The following is a 19,584-nucleotide window of genomic DNA, read 5'->3' on the forward strand; positions in this document are numbered from 1 at the left end:
ACCTGAATTACACTACTTTAGAAATTTTATGAAATTGTTTAAGTATTTCAAATAAAACTTGAATACATTTCTTACCATCTTCAGTAGTACTGGTATTGCATATGGGCCCTCTATCAGGCGTTAATGTGGCTGGTATGAGATATGGGTGATAACATTTGCAGCGCTTGTAAATTTCCATGTTGATACAACGGCGCTCACACTCCTGCGAAGTAAGCAAAACGAGCAATGTAAACGTAACACTTTTATATTAAACACACGCCTATTATATCTATATTAAGAATAAATCAACTTGAAGAGTCATTATTAGGCATGTTGTTTAAAATATTTGTTTAAAATATTAATATTAAATTTAAAAAACTAGTTTATATGTTATGTTATGCGTAAAAACTAGCAAAAAAAATATTATCAATTAGTTTTTTTCAAATGTACATTTTTAGGTAAAAATAAGGCCTTTCTTGTATATACGCTTAGCACTGTAAAAAATTATATCGCTCTTAACAGAAAATTACTTGAGGATTTTATTTAGAAAGCAATCAAATACGTTTTGAATTAATATCTTAAAAGCAAGTACTTCTGAGTTAGGGATCGATGTAGTTATAAAAGTACATTTTTAAAAATTTCCAAAAGTGTCTTTGCGAAAAAACACACGTAAAAAAGGAAATTCTACTTTTTTTTTCTCTTAGTCAGTAGTTTAAAACATGTGCACTATAATCATAAACACTCAGGAAAAATTGTAGACAATTACCTTAAAAACAACGTCAGATATCGTGTTTAAGGTGGTGTAAAATGCGAAAAAAAACCTGATTTTGAGATAAATGCATTTAAAAACTTAAAATCACTAGTCTATTCACTGTTATCACTTTGCATAAGAACTGCTGTAACTTTATAAATGATTAGAGTACAAACAAAAGTAAAGTGTTTTTAAAAAGCTACAACTACAGGGATTCTAAATTTAGAATAAACTCAATTTCAAAACTTTTGTCCAAAATAATGTTTTTGCACTAGCCATATACCTTGAATATAAAAAAAAAACCCATTCAACATCTTCAAGTATAAGGATATACATATTACACTGATTCTATCAGCGTACATTACATACACACTACTCGACATTGAGAAAAAAGAAACATATTCGAAACTAACTAAATACAATAAAATCTATCGTATTTCTGGCTTCTAGGAAACTTATAAAAAACTCGGCAATTTTCCAAAGCGCTATGGTAATGATTTTGGAAAAGTTAATTATAAAATATGGTTTCATAATATGTGATAAAATTTAGTAAATGTGTTTAAAATTAACAATTTTATCATGCCTTACAGCATGGCATCAAAACTGTTTACTTGGTTGCATTTATTTTTCAGTTTTGTATTTTTCACTAAATGTGTGATAACGAGAACTATAATTTTTAGAAAAACAATTTATAGGTGCTATAAAAGCGGAAAAAATACCAAATGAATCGTTTAAATACCGTATATTTTGGTTTTATTTACTATTTAATTAGCCCATCTTTGGTAGGCTCTTAAAGTCAAAAAGTTGTATTTTAGTACTTCAAAATTCAATATTTAGGTCTATAGTTATGTTATTTTAGACTTTTGGTACATAGCATATCGAGTTTTCTAGAATTGACTGAATAAATGCAAGACATGTGAAAGGAGCTAGAATGAGTTCTGTTTAGAAAACCAGGATATTTTACTCTTATTTAAAAGTTCGTAAACTACGTGTGGTGCAGCTGGATAAAAACTATAAAGCAATGTCTTTTATTGCAAGTGTTCTTCACAAATAATATGCTTTCTATTTTAGGCAAGCACTGGCATGCACATACATGCAATAGCTATCGTGTCGTCATTGTTGCCGAAGTTGCACCACTGACTGGAGTTTAGGTATATGAATTGAAATGATACAATCGTAGTTTATGCGTACGGTAGTTTTTACATTTATTATTCAACCATTATCTGTTATTATATTGAATTTCATAATTTCTTTATCTTTTGAGGGATTTTCCTTTGAAAAAACTTTATCGTTTGCATAATTCAATACTTTTTGAACGCTTTAAACATCATATTCTCGAGAAGTAATAATTTATTTTATTTTAAATTTTTTTGTTTGGAAAAGTGCGAAAAAATAATTTGTATAGTTCAAATTAAAAGCAAGTTTAACGAAAATAAAACTAAAAATATTAAGAAGTCAGATAGTTATAAATTTGAAATGTTGGAATATCATCAGCTAGTGGCATTTTTTTTGTAACACGTTCTTGCATTGACTATATATTTTGGTTGTTCTGTTTCAAATATAAAAGCTTATTTTTATTAACTTTATTTTAAGGGATATCTTTCCTGTTTTTGGAAACCGTATGAGAACAACTGAATCTATCAATTTCAAATTATACACCTTTCAATCTTGTTACTTTGGTTATCAATTGAATTTGAAATATGCTTGCCTTATACTGTATTTTTTCACCATGCATGTGATTTTTTTATTCAAAATTTTGATTAAGTTAATAATGAAAATCATTATTATTCGTAACTTAAAATTCATATTTATAAAAGCAAAAATAAATACGCATCGAAGCAAATGGATAAGCGGTTAACAATTAGTACTGATTGTAGTGATTGTTCATTCGTTTAGAGACGTAAGCCGATGTGTGAAAGAGTTCGGCTTAGAGCAGCTAAAATCTCATGCTTTCTGCCTCGGTCAACTAACTGAAACAGGCATGTGTAAAGATTATTGTATATCAGACAGGACTTAAGGAGATCAAATATCCTGGTTTAAGCAAAACTCAGAATATCATATATTTTCCATTTTTTTCGCCTCTCTTGAATTGTTGTTGTTGTTCATTTACGTCGCACTAGAGCTGCGGTATGGGCTGTTGGCGACGGTCGGGGAAACATCCCTGAGGATGATCCGAAGACATGCCATCACAATTTTGATCCTCTGCAGAGGGGATGGCACCCCCGCTTCGGTAGCCCGATGACCTGCATGCGAAGTTGAGCACTTTACGGTAGAACAGTTTAACGAGGACCAATACCGCAAACCCTCGGTCCCTACACAGACTGATCCAAGTGGTCACCCACCCGCACACTGACAGCAGCCAGTGATTCTTGACTTCGGTGATCTGCTGGGAACCGTGTCTTAACGATCAGTCCATTGCGGGACTCTCTTGAATTGATTTTTATATCAATGGTCACTTTTGCTTTAAAATCCAATACCAATATAGTTGGCACTAACATTGAAAAAGGGGAAACACGTGAAAAAAAGGACAAAAAAAAAGGATTCTTTTTCTCACGGATTGAGAGTAATACACTCCTGTATTATTTTTATAAAGTGCATTTTCTGTACTGATGCATTTTCCCCATGTAACTCAACTAGAAGAATTCCCCTTCAGTTAGAAGTGACATCTGTTGACGAATTATGTAAAAACAATATGAGATTTAATGATGTTAAATATTCTGGTTTAAGCAAAACGTAGAAAATCACGCATTTTTATTTATTTATTTTTTTGCGTGGCTGGGTGACGCAGTTGGTTTGTTGTCGGCCTTCTAAGCCCAAGTCTGCTGGTTCGATCCCCGGCACAGACACCGGATTTTCGGAGTGTAGAAAATCCTCAGCGGCCATGTCGTATGGTCATGCGGCATGTAAAAGATCCCTGGAGTGCCTTATTGGCTCTTGGCATTTCCGGAAAAATTAAATTCCTAGTGCACTTTACCATCCAAATAGAGTCTCGGTGCTGCCATCTAGTGTGGCAGAAACTTAGACGTCCAAATTAACATGACCAACGGTATCTCACCCATTGTGGTGGTCCTGAAAGAGTAGATACCACTTCTGGAGAACGCACTAGATCTGCTCATTGGGAAAACTGATTGTGAAGCTCATTGGAAATAAAAATAATAAATTTTTTTCCTTCTCTTGCGTCTCTTTTGTTTTGGTTCCCATTACCAATTTAATTGAAATCTAATATTCAGAAAGTGGAGACACATGAAAATGAAAAGCAAAATAAAATTAAAAAGAAAACGACTTTTTATCTTACAGCTTGAGAGTAATGCAATCCAGTATTATTGTTATCAAGTGCATTTTCTGTGCTGACGCATTCTCCCCATGGATTTCCGAGTCTGTGTATTTCTCTGTAACTGATATCTATCGACGTCAAATCTCCTGGTCGCACATCTATACTTTCTTCAGTTAAAGTGGGGATGGAGCGTGGATTGTGAATGTAGATTCTTAAGCCCAGATTTCTTGTAAGTAAAGGAAGTGAATCCTGCTTGCGAGCTTGCATATACAGAATAAGACCTAAATTTAGACAATTAATTTCTGATTACAATTTTCATCTTTTTTTGTATAAGGAGGTTACATAGGGGATTTAAGTTACAGTTAGCTTAATTATTAAATTTTTTTAACCCCTTTTTTAAAATTATGATTCATTTTAGGAAAAAAAAGTGGTTGTACAATTGTTTCAAGATTTGATATCATTTTGAGAATCCGAAGTATTTCTGCCGTTCTCTTTAGTGTGTTAATAATATAAATATTTTATTTGGATCTGATGTCAAAACACAACACTAAACAGGAATAATATAGGTTAAAGACAGAAAACGGGTAATAGAAAACAGGCTATTGAAAGAAATGGCCGTAAGCATGAACAAATTTTTACTTTTACTTCTTTTATATAAGTTTTTCTCATTTATAGAACACTTTCATTGTATTAAAAGGCCAGATCAAGCATTAAAGTAATAATGTACTTAATTACAAATACTAATATACTTTTTTACTTAATTTATTAAATTAATCGTTTAAAAAATCGAGTAACAAAAGCAAATTTTTTTTTAATTAGACTTATTCTCTCTAACCATGATCAAAGTTACTTTGCCACTGAAACTGATGATATTAAACAAATTTGATTATTTGCAGTCTTTTTAAATCAAATAATTTCATTAGATAGTTCTCAAAATATAGTACTGATCATTCCTAAAAAGTATAATGATATGAGAAATATATTTTACCACTGTACGTTGCCAGTTATATTGCATAATCAAATATATCACGTTATTTTCATCCGTGTGAAAAAGTAAAGAACATGTATTAGCATTTAACAAGTTCTTGAAACGTTAAAAATTCTAATGCCGACTAGAAGTGTATTAATAATATAGTCCCGGATTGCCTGATTGGTTGGGAGTTGGGCCCATGGTCAAGTGGTCGTGAGTTCGATCCCCACCAGTCGAAAAACTCCCCGTGTGGTAAATGGTGACTGGTGCATGTTAAATCTGTCCGGTCACAATGTCCTTCAAGTCCCCATAACAAATCAATACCTCTGGGGGTATAGAATTGGAGATTTGTCGTTCTCTGGTTCTGATAAAAATTATGATCTGTAGATGAATAAATGGATGTATGAATTTGTCCACCATCTAAACCGGGCTGTGACGCGTGTCTCGCTGAAGTCGTATTCTTGGCCATAGGTGGCGCCACTGAAAAGCAATAAACTCACCCTCTGCTCAACAAATTCACTAGGTTTCACCAAGCAAGCTTGCTGGTATTTGGCAAGTAGCATTGGAAACAACAACTACGACAAGTAAAATAAATATTGTGTAATTATTTAAAGCTTAATGCTATTTAATAAATGACGTTAAATTTATAGTTATTTAATCGTAGCATATAAGGTTATGGTTACAATAATTTTTCGATTCCTTATTCCAATTGAGTACTTGCAGCTCCAGAAGAAGTAAAGTAATTCTGCTAACCATATGTGTTTTAAATCAGATTTAATTGGTTACCTGTAAGTGATGTCACGCGCTTGATTGACCTTTGAATCAACAAATTCTCCGATTTACCTTCGATGACGTTACTTAAGGTAATGTTAAGGTTGCTTAAACATTTTAATAAATACTGATAAGTGGAATATAATGTAATAAGAAATTATAAATGCAAAAGTTATCTGAAATAATATTATTTTATAATATCTTAAATAAATTAATATTTTCTGGAAAAAATAATTTTTTTTGTACCATGATCTCTACCAGCTTGCGTAGCCATTTTGACTGTCCGGTTTTTATCACTTCCATCGCCTATGTAATTAAACATGTAACATTTTCCATAAGTCGAGCTGTATAAAGTTGCAAAGTCAAGACTGAAACGATACAGATTAAAATTCATACATACAGTTGCATTATATGATTAATATAGAGAAATAAATTTACACAAATAAAAAGAAAAATTAGAAAAAGACCAAAGGCATACAAACAATTATAGAAAGGAATTAGCATAGGAATATAAAAGGAAATGGAATGCAGCACTTTAGGAATATTAATTAATATGAAAATAATTTAATTTAAAAATATTAGTAAATGTTGGATTAAATTGTCAAATTAAATTAACTGCAATTAAATTAACTTTCGGTTTGAAATCCTGATGTTCTATACTCAGTTGCGATCTGAAAACTACCCAGCTTCAGATGGATGGATACATACTTATCTAAAAAAGGAAAAGAAAATGGTTGGTCCGTAATATCGACTACATTGCCGCTATCATGACGTAGGTTATGAAACTGTGAAGTCTTAACTTTCATGATCTCCCTGACTCACAAATGGCTGTCGCCGAAACGATTTACCTTTATCAGAACAAATTGAGTATGAAAGTATACGTGAATGTAGAAATTAATTATGTATAGGACAAATCCCAGCAAATGAAAAAAAGAAAATCATGATACTTAAAATATTTTATTCTGTTTAATATTAAAAAAAAACATGCTATTTGTTGAATTATACTGTTGCTTTTATTGATAGTGAAATTGAAAGTTTATAAACAAGATTAGCTCTTTCAGCATATTTTATTTAAACTCTGCAGTTACATTCCAGTGGTCTGTTGCGAGCTCCTCGTGGTATTTTTCTCCAACAACATTAACAATTCATACCATTCTAATGTTTTTTCTCTTAAAATTTAATCTGTGTTTATTTTTGTCATTCCCTTCAAGATCTCTTACAGTTCACTTTTTGGAAGAATCTAATCGAGGACCTCACATTGTCAAATTTCAGAAACTTCCACTAAATAATTCACCAATGCACAGAAAGATTTTAAATATCACCACACCAGCACTCTATCCCGATATAAGATATCGGCGTTGAGTAAACTAAGGCTGGGCAGAATCGGATATCACCCATCGATGCACAAAAATGCTCTTATCTGTTTTTTTTTTTGAAATACAATTTGTAAATGTCGCTTAATACATATTATTCAAATCCATAAATTGTAAAAGTGAGTAATTTAAAATGCAGAATAATTGGATAAATTTGAGTTTATTTGGGATTTAGATATAATGGGAGACTTTGAAATCTGCCTTTTACTCTCAGAATTGGCCTTTCCTCAAACTTTTCCTGCCTTTTACTTAAACTTTTTCTTATCAAAGCTTTAGTTTGATTGGAACCAGTTTTAATAAATTCAACTTCAAAAACGTATTTATAAAATAAATTAAAAAAATAGTCAATTTTGAACTTAAGTCACATAATACGAACAGAAGTTCACTATACATTCATATGTACCGTGCATTATTGCTACTTGAAAGGATTTTTTAAATAAATTTTTGCTTGGTAAAAAAGCTATGCTTTGCTCTATAACAGTTCAATAACGAGGAAAGTTATGAATTTTTTTTAAAACGTTTTAATTAATGCGCGTGTGATGCCACAATAGGCATTACATATTTCCTAGTTTTTAAAATTTCTTAAACTTATTCTTTTTAAATCATTCTTAATCAAATTTTCATTAATTTAAACCAATTATTTAAATTTTATTACATTTGTTATAAAACGAAAATGAAATATTTTATTCTTTCTTAACAATCAATGTAACGGTTAACTTTTTATTTCGATACTAATGTAAGACTCATTAATTCACTGTCACGACTAAATCGAAGACAATATCTATTTATAACTCTTTATTCTTTATTTATTACCACAAAAATTCTTCAGTTACATCATGGTTATAATAATTCTCACAGTCTTTTTGGCGATTCGTTTTCACTAAATAATTTTGAAATTTAATATTGATTAGGGGAGGTTGGCTTTACTTTTGGCTATGTTATCTTTCGTTAAATCCCCAACCGTGGATCTCCTCCCATGCTCTTAATTTGACTGTTTGTTCAGAACAACTCATTTACTTTTAATTTCGAATCATTAGCGTTTGGACCGAAGGGGAGGGGGGCTTGAGCCTCTCAGTCCCAACCGTACCGTTGAATTGATATCTGAAATAATATTCTTGATGTGAGGGGATGATTTTCTTGATCCCTTTGAGCGTTTTTTTATCTTTATTTTTATAATTTTGGAATGTAGCCATGTTCAGTTTAAGATTTATATAATAAATCAATTTTTCCTAAGCTATTTTATTCATTTTCTGGGATAAATATCCCTACATCAAGTCCAAATTAAAATGTATCTGAAACGGCTATACAACTTAAACTCTACACAGAAACTATATCCCACTAACCACTATGGACTAAGAATTTGGGCGAAATTTTTACAAAATCGTGGTACTTACAATTGTTCAAATTTTTATTCCATATCAGTGATATATAATAAGAAAAGTTATACATTCTTTACTAAGTTTTCACTAATGCATGGCTTAAAATTAGTAGCTCATTCATACCAATTAGTAGCTTTTTTCATACCAATGCAATAATGAGAAATTTTAACATTTTTCACTAATTTGCTTACATATCTGTAGTTCTTGAAAACAAAATTTTCAACTTTTCCTAATAAATTTAGCACGCAATTTATGAAATTTCCAAATAAATTTTGCACTCGATACAGGTTTCTGATAGTTTGTTTAATATTTTTCTGACCGCTACAAATAAAATATACCATCATTTCAATGTCGAAAAAATTTATCTTTAATTTAAATTTTTTCCCTTCGTTACTAACTACAGTGCTGACTATTTCGTATTTAAACTGTATATAAAGCCAGAAAAATTAGACTGTATTAGAACGTAGCATGCACTGCAAGTAAAGTATAACTTTACTGATATATTTTCTATCAAGTTTTATGAAACTGCATATTTCAAAAGTAGTTTTGATTTTACTGACTATACAATATGCTAAATAAAGCAAAGTAGCAAAAATTTAGTACTTTACTTGAAAGAAAAAAAAATTCTTAATGCCTCAAATTATCGCATAATATACAAAAACTTTTAAAAAAAGTGTAAATAAAAATTTTGAATGAAGGTTGAAACTTTAAAATAGCATATAACTCTTATGAGACTTTTGAGTGGCTTTGATATTCCTGATGTAACATAACGAGTCGCTCGAAAATCAACAGAGTAACCTTAGTTTGACTTTTCCAATGAAAACAATTTTTTAAAAAAAGTAATTGGATGCAAATTTACTGGTTTTATTTCCCATGTGACTTTGAAAAAATGTTATATTCCTAGAAAAAAATGCAATCAGACTTTTCAAAAGCAGAAACATCTAAATAGAAATTTGATAACTCTCTTTAAAACTGTAGAAATTTTTAATCAAAATGTATTTATATTATTTTTTAACCTAAAAAATTCCTAACTGTGAAACAATCCAGTGTATTTAAAAATTTTAAAGGCCAAAATATTGAATTTATTTAAATGTAAAGTAAATTCTGGTTAAATTACAGTTTAATAAATTCACATAACAAACTATACCATGGAGCATAATAAATTCACATATATGAGGTCCAATTGTCTAGAATTGTTCAAAACTTGAGTCGTGATTGCTATAATTTAAATTTGATGCTAGTTTGTTGCTATGTTTTGTTCTTTTGTGCATGTTTTTCTTCCAACTTTTTTTCATAATTTATTTTCTGTATGATATGGTGTATACGGTATCACGGTTTGCGATAGATGGGTACTAATGATTCAGAAATTAGTTTCATTTTCTTTTGTTTGGATTTTGTTTGCAATGAAGTGCTTTTAACAAATAGTGCAAAAGTGCTTTTAACTAAAGTTTGTAAAGGAGAGTAAAAAGATTATATTTGTAGTTTTGCATAAATAATTTTTCAAACTTTTTACACTAACTGAAACATCACTATGAAAGTTAAGGGCAGATATCTCTAAATACAAGATGAAATCAGCAAAATATTTTCACTTATCATTATTATTTTAAGCAGGAATATTAGGACATACAATATCAACACACATACAAGTGACATTTCAATATATTAAAAAAACTTCTTCTGTAACATTAAAGGTACAACTTTATGGTAGACTAAAGTAATATAAAAGTGTTTACTCACAAATTTATTGGCCGTAATGGCCAGATGATATGTTATCAAATGGCATTCCATATTTGTTCAGAAAATAATCAAAATAATTACATTCAGAGTTCACCATAAATAATATTTTAAAATTGCAGTAATAACTAAACCGCAGCTATGAAAGTATCTCTATATCTAAGAGGAAATCGACAAATCATTTTCATTTATCATTCTTTTAAGACACAATATTAAGACACAAAAAACAACTGATATACAAGTGATATGTGGCCTGCATTCATTGTCGAAAATTAAATCTATTTTTAAAAACATGACCGCCATAACATTAAACAAACATGTTTATGGTGATTTAAAATAGTATAAATTTACTAGTAATCGTATGCATCGTAATGGCCGGTTAGTATGTTATGAACTGATATTTCTTATTTGTTGAGAAAATAATAAAAAATAATTTCATTTGCAGTTTTTCATGAATAAATTTCAATATTTACATTTGTAGTTTTGCATAATTTTTTTTTTAAAAATTGCAGTAATAACTAAACCACAACTAAGAAACTTAAAGACAAGTGTCTCTAAATGTAAGACTCTATATCTAAACCTATAATAATGTATGACTATATCTAAGTGTCTCTATAGCTAAGATGAAATCGATCGATCATTTTCCCTGAACATTCTTTTAAGATACAATATTACGAGAATAAAAAAATCAACTGACATACAAGTGATATGTGGTATGCATTCATAGTCGAAAATTAAATCTATTTTTAAAAACACGACCTTCATAACATAAAGCAAACATGTTTATTGTGAGTATACAAGTATATAAGTTTACTCGTAATCGTATGCGTCGTAATGGCCAATTAGTTTGTTATGAACTCACATTCCATATTTGTTGAGAAAACAATAAAAATAATTACATTTGTAGTTTTGCGTAAATAAATTTTCAATATTGCGGTAACAACTAAATCACAACTAAGAAATTTAGAGGTAAGTCATGGTTTTAAAAAGTACTTAAGGGTACTTATTTTCGATTTTCGTTTTTTAAAAGCCCTTAATGGTGTTTTTTTATTGGGAGTTTTTAAAAAGTTCTTAATTTCCCCTTTTTGAAAATGAGAATTTTTTTCCTTTCAATGTCTATTTTCGCCTCGTATTATGCAAAAACGTGCTTTTCACATTGTTCTAATCAACGTTTTAACAATTCATTCGACCACAATCCAGTTTCGCTTACATTCGGTCCGTAGCGTTTAAAAGCGCCAATCATTTTGCATGTTTGATAAAATACTTTGGATTCCACAATTGCGTCTACTGAGGTTGGTTCGGTGAGATAATTGCTCTCGTATGTGCAACTCTGCTGCATTCTTCAAGATATTCTCAATTTCAGGCTTCATTTTCCATCCTCTGAGATCGAACTCAAAAATCTCTTGACCATTTTATAACTGTTAATATAATCAAGAAAAGAGTTTTTTGTCAGAAACTAGTTATTTTATCAAGATCATGTAAGGTCTTTTAAAATTATTTTATCATTTTTTTAAATGTATATAGTGCTTAAAAATATTTTTGAGTGCTTGAAAAGTACTTAAAAGGTGCTTATTTTTTGTTGAAAGATTTGGCTACGCCACCTGGGAGTAACTCTAAATGTAAGACAAAATCGACGTAACATTTTCACTCATCATTATTTTAAGCTACAATATTAAGGCACAAAAATTCAACTGACATGCAAATGATACATAGCATGCATTCATTACCAACAATTAAATCCTTCTTTAACAGCACAACTTCTATAATATGAAGCAAACATGTTTATAGAGATTTAAAAAAAATATAAAAGTGATTACTCGCAATCGTATGGACCGTAATGGCATGATAGTATCATGTTGTCGAATGGCATTCCATAGTTATTAAGGACGGAAGTAGAAGGAACGTAAAATCGCTCTACATCTTTGGCATCATCACTCATTGAAAATTTCAATTTCTTTAGAAGAAATTCTATTTCCGGTGTTGTGTTCAATTGATCCAGGGTTTCGTTAAAATCTTCTGTTCCGAACTCCATTTCTAAATCAATTAAATTTATTATGATAATTAAATTCAGGAAACCTAATTTTAATAAACAATATTAATAATGCTTTATGTTAACTATGATGTGATATGTTTTATAATAACAATAATGTTAAGCATAATTCAAGGTATCCAATATGCTCGAAATATATTTTACAAATGTGTGGATTTATGTAAGAAAATACCTCTAAGAAATCGACTATTTTATTGCTTAATATTTCATTACTAAAAATAATAGCAATTATTTTAGTTTAAAATTATATTAAAAACTGTAACTTGTCGATAAATAATTGAATTGTTTTCGAATGATTAGGTTTCCACATACTAAAATGCATTCATAGTTTTAAGGGCAGACCTCAGCGAGGTTAATCAACTTGATCAAATTATAAACTAAATTGCAAAATTGGACTCAAAAACGGGTAAAATCAAAATCTTTCACAGTACAGTATGCATACCTTTTAATAAATGAATTCGAATGTTTGACTCTCAAAATACTGGTGGTAGCCACACCCTGTAAAATATGTAATAAAATTGGAACAATCGAATGTTTGAGCTCTTTAATGTAATTTCGCTTTATATCGCTTCGCATTTTTGTGTTAACATTCATTTAAGCGAATCACGCAATTTTTTCCATTTTCTTTTTTATAATTTTAGATTATTTAATTCAATAACGATCGAAAATGTATGACAAAATTTAAAACTTCAACAGAATCAGTACAATATTTCTGGAGAAATGAAAACTTAAAAATGCGATTGTTTTTTTATTTTTGTTGTTCAAACGTTATTGGCCCGAATTTCAATGAAATTTGGATATTTCATCTAAAATTTCAGAGTTCTAGAAAATGTAAAAATATTTACACCTTATGATTCAAAATTGTTTTTATTATGGTATAATATAAATGATAATTAAAATAAATAAATCGATAAACGAATAGAAGAAATTGCAGATAAAAAAGTTCTAATACCTGTTCATCCAAATATAATTCTATGATAAAAATTAAATAAAAATGGGTATTTTGTAATTGTTTATTCTTTATGCTTACTAATAGTCGAAAAAATATTAAAATGCAAGGTGCACAATTTTTTACACTATATGTTAATATATATGATTAATATATATTAAATATTAAAATCTAAAGTTTGAAGGGAGTCGGTCTAATAGTTCTGGGGAATTAAAAATTGAAAAATACGGCCTGTTGTATAGCTTGAAGTTTAAAAATCCAACGTCGTCAGAGTAAAGATATATTTATTTAGAAAAAAAAACATTTTTCGTCTGATGTTGTTACTTTAAATGTAATCAGCATTAGTTAATCAACATATCACGTTTTCAGTCCTCGAACCATTGAGATCGCATCTTAGTACGTTAAAATCCAACCATTAACTCAAAAGTTATTAAGTGATGCAGTTTTTATTTTGAGCAACGCTTATGTGATTCCGTGTCTTTATTCCCCCATGAGTTCATTCGTCCATAAAAATTGAAATTTCTCGGTAATTTTTTTCCAAATAGTTAGTTTGAAATGCTTCGGTAATTTTTTTCCAAATAGTTAGTTTGAATTCTTTAATAGTTTTACTGTCCTTTTCCAAATTATTAGACGCACTATAAGATTCTATGTAAAATCTTAATTATAGGTGATGCTATGCAGCTTTATTGTTTTTACGTGACTGAAACCGGTTTGCACTTGCTTACGGTCGTGTATCAATTGGTTAAATTAGATGATCTATAATGTAAATTTGACGATTGGATAAATTTGACGATATATTATATAAATATAGAATCTTATAATATACTCATCTTAACCAGGTCAAGGAGAGAGTAGGAAACTTTAACAATCTTATTAAAAGGGTGGCCAGGGCGACCTGGGGACTTAAGCCAAAAATACTTAAAACCATCTACCTGCGGGCCACAGAACGCATTATTTTATATGCCGCCAGTGTCTGGTATCGTAATACTAATAAGATCAATGATAAATTAAATTCCATCCAAAGGTCCTCGCTAATACTCATAACTAAAGCTTATGCAACTACCAGCACAGAGGCCCTCCAGATACTGGCGGGGGTGGAGCCTATTCACCTTAAAGTAATTAATGATATTTGTGTCAAACGACTTAGGTGGCAGTGGCGACTGGAAGACTTTGACTCGGATATTAGGGCTGTTTTACAGACTGCACGTCCTGACTGTCCTCCATCTAGGCTTCACCCATCCAAATTTCGTTCTGTGCCCTACGGTAAGTCTCTACCAACCAATACGGGACTTGAAATTTTTACTGATGGTTCGAGGATGGAGGTCGCCAACCCCAATACTAACGATAAGGAATATAGAACAGGCTCTGGTATGATTGTGAAACTGGATGGTGAGACTATTGAGGTGGCCTCCATCAGACTCACCAATAACTCTAGCGTTTATGTTGCAGAGCTCGTGGCAATTAAAAGGGCAATTTCATGGCTTTCTGACATGGATTATCCCAGGGCAACCATTTACTCCGATTCGCTGTCCTCGTTGCAAGCACTAAACAATCCAAAGCCTATTTCAAAACTTGTGGAAGAGATAAAACTTCTTTGGCATGACAACATTGATTGCAATTGGGTCAAAGCCCATGTGGGCATTCAAGGCAACGAGGAGGCGGATCGGGCAGCAAAAGAAGCCACGAGTGACTGCAACATCTCAATTGAAGTCCCCAGTTCCAATGCCCAAATTAAAACCGTGGTCAAATCACAGAATATGAGTCGCTGGAAGCGGGAGTGGCAGAGTTCTGGGAAGGGTAGGCAAACTTTTAAATTCTTCAAGGAACCAAAACTAAACAGACTGCAGGCAAATTTTTATTTTAACCAATTTTTTACGGGTCATGGAGTGTTCGGAGAACATCAAAATAGACTTTTTAATAAAAACATTCAATGCAATTACTGTGGGGAACAACAGACAATCGATCATTTAATTTTCAATTGTTCCCAATTCCGGACACTTCGTGACAATATTTTTACCAATTTTAATCAACACCAATGTTTTGCCAATTTGGCCTGCAGAAAAATTATCATCTCTACACTGGAAGATGTACTCGGAGACAGGCAATAACACTCGGAACCTGCGCTCCCTACTTCTTGGGTGTCTCAGGCATTTCATCGGCTTTTAACTTATTGTTTTACTTTATTCCATTTTTAATGTTTTTTCTTTAATGATTTTATGTTACTCATTATTTGTCATTCATATTTTCTACTAGGGCTTGATTATATGCTTTCATGGGGGGTTTTTATCACTGTCAACTTTTTAATATTTCTTTTATCGGTTTTACCTGCATTTTTCCATTACGATGTTATCTCAGTAATTTTAACTTTTTTGTGTTCGATTTTATTACATTGTGATTTTATTGTGTTTGATTTTATTACTATGGTCTTTTGACTGTCTGTTTGCCCCGTTGGGTGTTTCTGTAACTTTTATTTCTATTGATTGTACAATTTCTGCTTGACGTAAACCCTACACAAATAGGGTGGGTCGTGTCAATATTCAAATATAAATATAGAATATTTATTATATCAGGTAAAATATTAATATTTTATAGTAATTAGAAAAATTATTAGACGCTGTGTAGTTTCTTAATAATTACATGTTTTGCACGCGTTTGTATGGAAACGCGTGTAATGGGTTGCATGTAATGGGTTTTTATTCAGGAGATTTTTATGTACTTTTATTTATATTTATTTTTAACGTACTGCATTACAATGGTAACCAATTGATATACTAACGTAAACAAAATCAAACCGGTTTCAGCAGCTTAAAAACAATAAAGCTGCACAGTACAACCTGGTAATAAAAGGCCTACACGGTCCAAGTTCTTGAATCCGAGAAATTGGAGGGATTTCTCTGTCTAAGAAATTGGATGATTCGTCGACACTATCCAAGTTCTTGAATGTCACTGATTCGTCGAGAGAAAAACTTGAGCATGCGCATTTTTCTTATTCAACATTATAAAATAATACTTACATAATTTTTAAAATTACTAAATAAATTCAAATAAAATCATAATAACACAAATAAACCGCAATAGATCAATTTATTTGGACTAAAATATATGAAAACAGACTACAAAATGACATAATTTGCTGTCTGCTTGTTGACGTCACAAAACCTAAGATTGGTTAAGGGAGAAAAAACTTGGATGGAAAGTAGAACATGCTCTACTATCCAAGAAGTTGGACCAAGTTCTTGGATGATTGTTTACACGATCCAAGCTCAAAGCAAAACAAGTTTCCAGCAATATCAATCTCTGTTCAAGAAATTGGATCGTCTAAATACGCCTTAACATTTTACATAAAATCGTATAGCGCGTCTAATAATTTGGCCAGCTACTGTATACAGTTTAAATAAATCTCACAAATGCTTACCAAAAGGTGGTTTGCAGTCCTTTTCATTAGGGTTGCAGGGTCCTCTGCTTCGCGGTGGGTGGTAAAGTGCGTATGAGAATGAATCTTTACAGAGGCACACCATTTTACCATCGGTTGCTTTAAATTTATAGCATCCATCCGCGGTACCATTCCAATCGCAAAGAAGCATGGAACAGGCACAGATCTCGTCCGATTTATTTTGGTCAGGGTAACAGTAGAGTGTGTCACAGGGATTCCTTTCACAAAAACAGTCATCTTCAAACCACGACCACGAACAAAGCGGATCCTTTATACAACGTATCTTAGTTTCTTCTGATATACTGAAAAAGATCATAAATTGATCATATTGTTAACATTCATAAGTGTCAGCAGTAACTACAAATAGCCGTTTTAGATTGTCTTAAAATTGTATGCATAAATTCTTCAGATTTTGCTTTAATTTTTTTTATTGTAAATTTGTACATGAGAAATGTTTACAAAGATGTCTGACCTAGGGTTGCCCTAAAGCAACGAAACTTTAATGGATTTTTTGAAATTGTTTATGCAGTTTGAATTTGTTTTACTGCAGAGAAATTTTTGTTGTTGTTAAATATAATCTTTGTTGTTTTCGTGTTCATTTATAACAAATATATGAACATATTACTTTAAATATTTTACATATATTTGGTAACACATTGGAACTTAAATGTTAATTAGAGAAGTAGGAAATTTCAATCACAGTTTGCCCTTGTTTATTCATTCATAAATTTTCTGATTAGGTACTTTTTGTTGTTGTTTACTTTGAAAAAAGGAGAGAATTGGAACGGAAAATAATTATTTTTATAGACGAAAAGAAAAAATAAGTAAATATAGTATAAAAATTGGCAAAATGAAAAGTCTAAAAGCAAAATTAAACAATTTTTCTCACAATTAGCAGTTTGGGTACAATTTTTTATAGTTACTTGACTGTTTTGGTAGAAAATGCTAAAAAAGAACAACTAAATAAAATGTTATTTAACCACATTTTCCAAGAATTTTTAAGAGTGTGTGCGTTGTCCTTACCTGTGAATTTGCGTAATTAGATTAGATTAAACACGTTTTTAGAAGTTTAACACGTCAGAATAAAGTATTTTTTGGTACCAAAAATGATGATATTTCTTGTGGCTATAACAAAATTTACCACATCAAGTAATTTTTTCCATTAATATTGCACTTTAGTACAAAATTTTTTCCCACTTCAACTACAGTGCCTGTGTAAAGGAAGCACGTTGCAAATATTTAAGTATAAACAAAATAAACACATGGGTTCAAATAAATTTTTAACTAATATGGTGACGTCACTCCTCTTTGATATTACAAATGCTAGTCTGATATAATCATTAAAAAGTAATATTATTGAACGCACTATAACTATTAATGAATTTCGGTTTTTATTAAGCTGGGCTAAAATATAACGAGCACGAGTGATAAAAACAGAATCGTCTAAAACTTAATTTATAATAATGCCTAATGTGAAATTAAATTTAGACTATGAGAAAAATTAATTTTTCAAAAATTCCTCCAAAGCGAGCAAATTGAAATTTTAAAAGGATTTTTTGTATGAGTGGCTCTAATTACTTCATGCATCCGCAGCAGAGTTGGCCAAAAATGTAATCGATTACATTTTTTGATTACAGTAATCAATTACTTGTAATCATGATTACAATTTTCAAGAATTTTGATTACAGCTGTAATCATGATTACAATATTAATTACAGTAATCAATTACTTGTAATCATGATTGCAAATTTTGATTACAGCAGTAATCATGATTACATAGTCGATTGCAGTAATCAATTACTTGTAATCATGATTACAATTTCCAAAAAATTTTGATTACAGCTGTAATCATGATTACAATATTGATTACAGTAATCGATTACTTGTAATCTTGATTACTTGTAATCGTGATTACAAGTAATCACAACAAAAAAGATTACATGTAATCATGATTACAAGTAATCAAAATATATGATTACATGTAATCATGATTACATGTAATTTGATTACAAGTAATCGTGATTACATGTAATCAAAATGTATGATTACAAGCAATTATGATTGTATACCATATATGAATGCAGTATGTTCGTATGTAGACTCATACATATTTTTATGTACATAAAATGTACGCACGTTTAAAAATGCAATTTACTATTTTACAATGCATGTTATGATGTGCAGATATGGGTGTATAACGTATATACATGCATTCATGACTCATGCACAAAAGTACATACATTGCATAAATGTACGCTGATAGTACGTATGCGTATGCAATGTACGTACAATATATATGTAAGAACGTTGTTTATAGGCATGATACCTACAGATAGCTGGGTATATAGAATGCATTTGCGTATGTATGTATGTTTGCATGCACATGTAGTGTATGTACATATACATGTACTTGTATATCTAGAATACTTATGGTCATGCAATGTGTTTACATATAATCAAAATATACAAATTATTACGATTACGACTACAAATTATATGTAAATGCAGTGTGTGCGCATGTAGCTACATACATATTTTATGTATATAAAATGCACGTATGCATATAAATATACTAACGTATGAAACAACGCATGTATTTACATATCTATATAGACGTATATATGCATACATAGAACATGTATGAATGTACATAGATATATTTGTATTCTTATAATGTTTGTATGAATGTGTGCATATACCATAAAGGTACGAATGTAAATGCAATGCTCTAATGTAAATATAATATTTTTATATATGTATAATGTATACCCGCTCATACATTGTTTGTACTTGAAAATTATACGTACATAACTATGCTTATACAATACGCATGTATGTACGCAGGGAAAAGCAAAATTTTATGTACGCAGGCATGGACAATATATGTATGTACATATGGGCATATTATATATATAAGTATA

General features: G+C 30.6%; 1 protein-coding gene across 1 annotated transcript in view; it reads right to left on the reverse strand.

Moving 5' to 3' along the window:
• LOC107449434 (acid-sensing ion channel 4-A-like) overlaps positions 1–19,584 on the reverse strand; it is an 80,226-nt gene that overhangs the window by 31,237 nt on the left and 29,405 nt on the right. Inside the window, exons 3-7 of the mRNA XM_071180508.2 lie at positions 16,646–16,965; positions 12,049–12,265; positions 5,992–6,113; positions 4,026–4,285; positions 76–202 (exon numbers count right to left, since the gene is read on the reverse strand). Coding sequence (XP_071036609.1) covers positions 76–202; positions 4,026–4,285; positions 5,992–6,113; positions 12,049–12,265; positions 16,646–16,965 — 1,046 coding nt within the window. The remainder of the gene's footprint in view (positions 1–75; positions 203–4,025; positions 4,286–5,991; positions 6,114–12,048; positions 12,266–16,645; positions 16,966–19,584) is intronic.

This window comes from Parasteatoda tepidariorum, chromosome 1 (assembly GCF_982258835.1).
Source record: "Parasteatoda tepidariorum strain Cologne lab strain chromosome 1, Ptep-v5.0, whole genome shotgun sequence".
In the NCBI taxonomy this organism is placed as follows: domain Eukaryota; kingdom Metazoa; phylum Arthropoda; class Arachnida; order Araneae; family Theridiidae; genus Parasteatoda; species Parasteatoda tepidariorum.